At 44.2% G+C, this 7,883-nt stretch overlaps 1 protein-coding gene across 5 annotated transcripts in view; it reads left to right on the forward strand.

The window, feature by feature from the left end:
* Positions 1–5,595: 5,595 nt before the first annotated feature.
* LOC139582219 (uncharacterized) overlaps positions 5,596–7,883 on the forward strand; it is a 122,186-nt gene continuing 119,898 nt past the window's right edge. The window contains exons 1-4 of one of the 5 annotated variants that reach the window (XM_071412183.1): positions 5,596–6,198; positions 6,529–6,833; positions 7,065–7,394; positions 7,500–7,778. In XM_071412183.1, coding sequence (XP_071268284.1) covers positions 6,779–6,833; positions 7,065–7,394; positions 7,500–7,778 — 664 coding nt within the window. In that variant the 5' untranslated portion in view covers positions 5,596–6,198; positions 6,529–6,778. Of the gene's footprint in view, positions 6,834–7,064; positions 7,395–7,499; positions 7,779–7,883 lie in introns of all 5 variants that reach the window. The other 4 variants (XM_071412184.1, XM_071412179.1, XM_071412181.1 and 1 more) reach the window with 4 other exon arrangements.

The raw sequence follows: 7,883 nt of genomic DNA on the forward strand, positions 1-7,883 counted from the left end.
TGCATTAGAAAACACCATTAGTTTAGTTTTGTCAGTATTGAGGATAAGCTTCAATTGATACAAGGTATGTTGAACAGTATAAAAAGCAGTTTGCAAGTTCTGGAAAGCTTTTGTAAGAGACAAGGCACAACAGTAAATAACAGTATCATCAGCATAAAAATGAAGTTGTGCATTTTGGACATTTTTGTCTAAATTATTTATATAAATAGTGAATAAGAGAGGACCAAGTACAGAGCCTTGGGGCACACCATTCAGGACAGACAATTTAACAGACATAAGCCCATCAAATTGAGTGCACTGAGTTCTATCAGACAGATAGTTAGCAAACCATGCAACTGCATGCTCCGAAAGACCTACACTCAACAATCTCTGCCTTAGTATAGCATGATCAACTGTATCAAAAGGCTTAGAGAGTTAGGCTCTTATTCTACCCAGACTACCAGGGCCACTGAATGGCTGTTCAGATCCCACAGTTCTGTCTTGTCTGTAGGGTTTCTGTAATATAGTTTTCTCTATCACAATGTGCCTGTTAGACTAAATACATGAAACCGGAATTGTCCACCTTTTTTATTTCATAGATAATAACATTGGATATTTTAATTATATATTTACCGCTGAACTGGAAATGTCCCCGGTTTTAATTTCAGAAATCTGGTGACCTTACTTTACATGAGTCACCACATCACATCAGACTAATACGTCCCAAGTTCAACTGTGGGCCTAGTAACATGAATAGCTGTGCTTTTCAATCAGCTCGCCACATTGATCCTATAACAAGATGGATGGAGAATAACTAGAAGATGGGTGAAGGGAGATCATGTGTGGACACTAAGAGGACAGCACTCTGTACTGTAACATATACAGGCCTATACTGTATGTGGACAGTTAAATATAGTTCTCTGAAAAGGGGAGATGGTAAAATGTATATCTATAAACCTGTCTTGCTGTGTGTCCCAAATGAAACCCTATTCCCTATATAGTATAGAGCTCTATTGGCCCTGGTCAAAAGTAGTGCACTACATAGGGAATAGGGACATAGACATGTCCCACAGTTGTTCTCTGATGACGAGGTGTTGAAGGACGGCTCTGGAACTGACGAGGTCACCAGGGTCATACTCCAGCATGAGGTTCAGCAGAGACAGAGTGATCTCAGAACACTGGGTAGAGCTGGGACACACCACTACCTTTCCTCCGCTGGAAGTTAAAGGGCATCGTATGAGACCTGGCCGAAGGGGAAATAGATCCTTTTTTCCAGAAACTGACAGAATATGTCTGAAAGTTAGGCTATGCACAAGCAGTGACTTCTATCAATAACAAAGTAGCAGTCATGATAAGAGGTCTCTGCTCACGGCTTGAATTTGCGGAGGACAGCTACTTTGGGCGTTCCAGGGGCATCATGTATCTTTGAGCCCTGGTCCAGCTCGTTTGACCCAGGAAAGAGAGGCCAGAGGCTGCAAGAGACAGGAAGAGGTGGAGGGTTTCGCATAATCAAACTGAGAGGGTGGAGGCGGGGTTACACAAGTGATAGTAGTGAACGAGTGCACTCTTCAGGAGAAAGGAGATATTATTGGGATGCACACACTTACAGTAAACAAGTAGGGACTAGGTTTGGGACAAGAAGAGGATCCCACTTCCCTTTAACTAGTTACATGGCACCACCTAGTGGTGAAACTCACTGGTACGTCTGTCAGAGTAAATCGTGGTTGGTTTGGTGGTTGGTTTGGTTCCTTATGATCTTGTACAAGACACAGCCCTGGAGGCAACAACTCTGAAAGACACACCTGTACTACAGTGAGATACTGTTACCTGATTAATTAATACTCTGCTCTACTCTACTCTACCCTACTCTCCCCTCTACTCTCTCCTCTCCTCTCATCTCTCCTCCTCTACTCTCCTATCTCCTCTCGCCTACTCTCCTCTCTCCTCCTCCTTTCCTCTCCTCTCCACTATCCCCTCTACTCTCCTCTACTCTCTCCCCTTCTCTCCGCTCTCCTCTCTCCTCTTCTCTCTAATTCTCTCCTCTACCCTCCACTCTCCTCTACTTTCTCCTCCTCTCCCTTCTCTCTCCTCTAGTCTCATCTCTCCTCTACTCTCTCTCCTCTCTCCTTTGATCTCTTCTCTCCTTTGATCTCTTCTCTCCTCTACTTCTCCTCTCTACTCTCCCATACTCTCCTCCTCTACTCTCCTCTCTACTCTACTCTACTCTCCTCTACTCTCCTCTCCACTCTACTCTCCACTCTCTCCTGCTCTACTCTCCTCTACTATTTTCTCCTCTTCTCTCCTCTCTCCCATACTCTCTCCACTCTCCTCTACTCTCCTCAACTATCATCTCTCCTCTACCCTCTTCTCTCCTCTACTGTCCTCTCTCCTCTCTACTCTCCTCGACTCTCTCCTCGACTCTCCACTCTCTCCACTCTCTCCTCTCCTCTCCTCCTGCTCTACTCTCCTCTACTATTTTCTCCTCTTCTCTCCTCTCTCTCCTCTACTCTCCTCTACTTTCCTCTCTCCTCTAATCTCCTCTCTCCTCTCCTCTCTATTCTCCTCTCCTCGGCTTTCCTCTACTCTCCTCTCTCTCCTCCTCTTTCCTCAACTCTCTCTTCTCTCCTCTCTCCATCCTGTCTCTCTCTCTCATCTACTCTCCTCTACTCTCTCTCTCTCCTCAACTCATCCCTCTCCTCTCCTCTCCTCTCCTCTCCTCTCCTCTCCTCTCCTCTCCTCTCCTCTCCTCTCCTCTCCTCTCCTCTCCTCTCTCCTCCTCTCCTCTCCTCTCCTCTCCTCTCCTCTCTCTCTCTCTCCTCCCCTCTACTTTCCTCTCTCCTCTCCTCTCCTCTCTCCTCCTCTACTCTCCTCTACTTTCCTCTCTCCTCTACTTTCCTCTACTCTCCTCTCTCCACTCCACTCTCCACTCGTTTCCTCTCTCCTCCACTCTCCACTCCTCTACTCTCCTTTCTCTCTCCTCTTCTCTTCTCTCCTCTTCTCTCCTCTCCTCTCCCATCTACTCCCCTCTCCTCATCTCTCTCTTCCTCTCTCCTCTACTCTGCTCTCATCTATCCTCCTCTACTCTCCTCTCTCTTCTCTCCTCCTCTCTCCTCGTCTCTTCTCCTCTCTCTTCATCTCTCCTCTACTATTTTCTCCTCTTCTCTCCTCTCTCCTCTACTCTGTTCTACTCTCCTCTCTCATCTCCTCTGCTCTCTTCTCTTTCCTCTTCTCTGCTCTCTACTGTACTCTCTTCTCATCTGCCCTGCTCTCTTCTCCTCTCTCCTTCTCTATTTCTCTCTCTGCTCAGCAACAGAAAAACAGAAGTGGTCTGAGCTGAAATAACCACAAAGAGAACCAGTTGCAGACATAGACATGAATATTCATTCTTCTGTGTATTTCTACATCATTGGTTGTAGTTACATTCACCTCTCTAACATTTTATATTCACTCAAATTTATACTTTTTTATACATTTTCACTACAAACACAGTGATGTGCTGCTTCAATAAGCAGGAATGAGGAATAAACCCTGGTAATACAGGAACGTGATTAAATCAATAAATAGTCATATTAAAAGTCTTTAGTGGTGGAGAAAACCATGTGCTCAGTTTGAGAGCTCTTGTGAAGGATCTTTGGTGTCTGGTAGTGCAGCTTGTTACATTGAACTCAGATCATACTGTCTCTGTGTCGGGGTTAGACACTTGTTCAGAGGACTGGTGGTGGTACAGCTTGTTACATTGAACTCAGATCATACTGTCTCTGTGTTGGGGTTATACACTAGTTCAGAGGACAGGTGGTACAGCTTGTTACATTGAACTCAGATCATACTGTCTCTGTGTCGGGGTTAGACACTTGTTCAGAGGACTGGTGGTGGTACAGCTTGTTACATTGAACTCAGATCATACTGTCTCTGTGTCGGGGTTAGACACTTGTTCAGAGGACTGGTGGTGGTACAGCTTGTTACATTGAACTCAGATCATACTGTCTCTGTGTCGGGGTTAGACACTTGTTCAGAGGACTGGTGGTGGTACAGGAGCACTCTGAAGGTCTTGGGAGGAAGTTGTAGGAAGTGCCAATGATGTGGCAGCAGCGTCTCTGAATGACTTCCAATCCTGGAGAGACAAGAGACTTGATTCCACTGATATGTCATGTTGACGTGTTGACTATGTCACTTGACATATTTCCGTCCTGTAAACTATTTATATAGTTAGGGGAGGGTGTGGTGTGCCTGGTTGTCCTTGTCTCATCTCAATCTAGCTAATCCTGTGGCGAGCCGGGAGCAATGCACGCTGACAAGGTCGCCATGTGCACAGTGATTCGTCAGACACATTGGTGCACATTGTGTCAAGAAGCAGTGCTTCTTGGTAGGGTTGTGTTTAGTTGTATGTTTGAGTAGGCTAGTGTAGCTCTACTCAATCACCTGGCTCAAAAAGAGGGATGCTATGTTAGCTAGCAGGCTATGGCGGTCCAACTTTTCCAAGTCAAGGTAATCTTTTTATTTTATTAATTTATTGCCACTGGGGCCAGCTTGCTAACTGTACACTCTACTGCATTATTGTAGAGGGTTTATTAACGCGTTAGTTCTAGTAGCTATATTGACTGACCTTAGCTAATATAATGACAATGATGTAGGCTGTGTGTAGCGGTTAGCGGTTATGATATGAAGGTTTGGCTTGGAAGGGTTTAGTCGCCTGGTCACAGACAGCTGATGTGTTCTGCACTGGATCCCGCAAATGAAAGGAAAAGGTGAGAGGAGGAGAGTGTTGATGTGAGAAGGAATTAACAAGCAAAGTGATCATGCTGTTTGTTTATGGCTACGAGGAAATTGACCTGTATTTGCATGTGATCAGGGGTTTATTCATTCTAGTATCATGTAGTAGCCTAAACGTATCAATGTTACACTGAGCTGGGTGACTGGAATATGAAGGACAGTCATCCAAGTAAACGGCACCGATCGCCACTTGAATATGAGCACATTAATGCCATATCCCTGCATCACTAATACAGACTCTCATACATGTGAAGAAGGCCTTCAACTGCTGGTGAGCTGGAGGATTCTCACCAAGGTGTCAGAAACTAGATAAAAACATGACCACGTTGAGGAAGTGATGCTCTAGTGGTGAGTAGAGATGCTGCTGTACGGTGAGAAACTCATAGTGCTGAGACACTCTGACAGAGGAGAAACTTGTAGTGCTGAGACACTCTGACAGAGGAGAAACTTGTAGTGCTGAGACACCCTGACAGGGGAGAAACTCGTAGTGCTGAGACACTCTGACAGAGGAGAAACTTGTAGTGCTGAGACACTCTGACAGAGGAGAAACTTGTAGTGCTGAGACACTCTGACAGAGGAGAAACTTGTAGTGCTGAGACACTCTGACAGAGGAGAAACTTGTAGTGCTGAGACACTCTGACAGAGGAGAAACTCATAGCGCTGAGACACTCTGACAGAGGAGAAACTTGTAGTGCTGAACACTCTGAGAGGAGAAACTCATAGCGCTGAGACACTCTGACAGAGGAGAAACTTGTAGTGCTGAGACACTCTGACAGAGGAGAAACTTGTAGTGCTGAGACTCTGACAGAGGAGAAACTTGTAGTGCTGAGACACTCTGACAGAGGAGAAACTTGTAGTGCTGAGACACTCTGACAGAGGAGAAACTTGTAGTGCTGAGACACTCTGACAGAGGAGAAACTTGTAGTGCTGAGACACTCTGACAGAGGAGAAACTTGTAGTGCTGAGACACTCTGACAGAGGAGAAACTTGTAGTGCTGAGACACTCTGACAGAGGAGAAACTTGTAGTGCTGAGACACTCTGACAGAGGAGAAACTTGTAGTGCTGAGACACTCTGACAGAGGAGAAACTTGTAGCGCTGAGACACTCTGACAGAGGAGAAACTTGTAGTGCTGAGACACTCTGACAGAGGAGAAACTTGTAGTGCTGAGACACTCTGACAGAGGAGAAACTTGTAGTGCTGAGACACTCTGACAGAGGAGAAACTTGTAGTGCTGAGACACTCTGACAGAGGAGAAACTTGTAGTGCTGAGACACTCTGACAGAGGAGAAACTTGTAGTGCTGAGACACTCTGACAGAGGAGAAACTTGTAGTGCTGAGACACTCTGACAGAGGAGAGACAGAAACAGAGGAGAGAGAGAGAGGATCAAGGCTGACGTCCATCATTCATTTTGGGGACTGCTTGTGACCGTTTTGTACCTGCTAACAGGTAAGACAGAGGAGAGAGAGTAAGAATATGTCATTAGAGATCATAAAACACATTTATTTCACACGGCCAAACTAGTTCAGTTTACATTTTACTAATATAATAATGACATTTCTGTTGTGTATCTGTTTACTCTTATCTTCACTATTGTATATTAGACAGTATATTACACTATTATTCACACTGAAGAATATCAATAAGAATACCTATGAAATATAATGTAATCTGTATTACCAGTTAATAATTATCTGATGTCATACTCCTTCCAGGTGTCAGTGGAGAAACTATGTTCTCCAGAGTGAAAATAATGACCTGATATTATGTTCTTGTCAGGTGTCAGTGGAGAAACTGTCCCCCACATCACCACAAGGAAATTACGCTATGGTGATAGAGAAACTTCCCTCTTGGCACACACTGGATGAATCAACATTGTTTCCACAATATTTCAACAAAATTGCGTTGAACCAATGTGGAATAGACATTGAATTGACGTATGTGCCCAGTGAGTAGTGTATGGTGAGAAACTTGTTGTGCAGAGACACTCTGACAGAGAGAAGCAAAGGAGAGAGTGAGGGAGAGGACAATGGTTAAAATGGCTGTTTTGGGACTGCTTGGGGCCCTTTTATATCTGCTAACAGGTGAGACCAGTGCGAAATTTAGAGAATAATATGCAAACTATCCATCTCAGAAAACAATATATATATTCATATTGTAGAATTTCTTTGGTTGAGTAAACATTTTTGTTGTGACATTCGGTGGATATGGTGACTCCATTTATGTGAAAAGCATACCTTTTAAGTATATTAATGGTCGCCATCTCTATTCTAATCTGTATTCAAAATAATGACCTGATATTATGTTCTTGTCAGGTGTCAGTGGAGAAACTCTCTCTATGTTCTCCAGAGAGGGAGATGATGTCAGTCTGCCGTGTAACAATGTGGTTAATCCAGACTGTTCCTCAACTATATGGATCTACATCAGAGATAGAACTGCCACTGAACTAGTCCGTCTAGGGAAGGTGAAAAAACAACCACAACTGAACAACATGACAGACAGACTAAGTTTGGGGTCTGAATGTTCTCTAAATGTTAGTGATGTCAGAGCTGAGGATGCTGGACTCTACACTTGTCAACAGTTCCTTGCAGAGGGTGAAAAACAACAAGGAGAGGATGCTCCTGTGCATCTGTCTGTTCTAACTAGTGAGTATTACTGTTTAAATGTCACTGTGTACAAGTATGAAGTTAATTATCATATGCTATGTGAAAACAGCCAACAAGTACTGTATACCTTTGTCTCTTTCTCAGTCTCCTCTACCCCACCAGTGACAGATCTGAAGTCTAATGTAGATATGACGTTACGGTGTTCTCTGCTCACCTATAAGGGACATGAAAGGTACAACTCAGGAGTTAGTCTCAGCTGGGTGCCTGAAACAGGTACTAATGTCCAGGTCACACAGCCTTCTCCCTGTGACATCACTCTGACTGTGACACTCCAGAGGGAGGACAACAACAGGAAGTGGACGTGCACACTGACTGAAAAGGGAAACGTGAAGATCTCCTTTACCTTCACCTCCACATTCTCAGGTATGTGTTCTTGTTATGCTCCTAGAATATGAATAAGTTCACAAGATCTGTGATGATATTAAAGTTGAATATCAAACCTGATTCATTCTCCTGATATAATATTAG

Source organism: Salvelinus alpinus, chromosome 8 (assembly GCF_045679555.1).
Source record: "Salvelinus alpinus chromosome 8, SLU_Salpinus.1, whole genome shotgun sequence".
NCBI classification, from domain to species: Eukaryota; Metazoa; Chordata; class Actinopteri; order Salmoniformes; family Salmonidae; genus Salvelinus; species Salvelinus alpinus.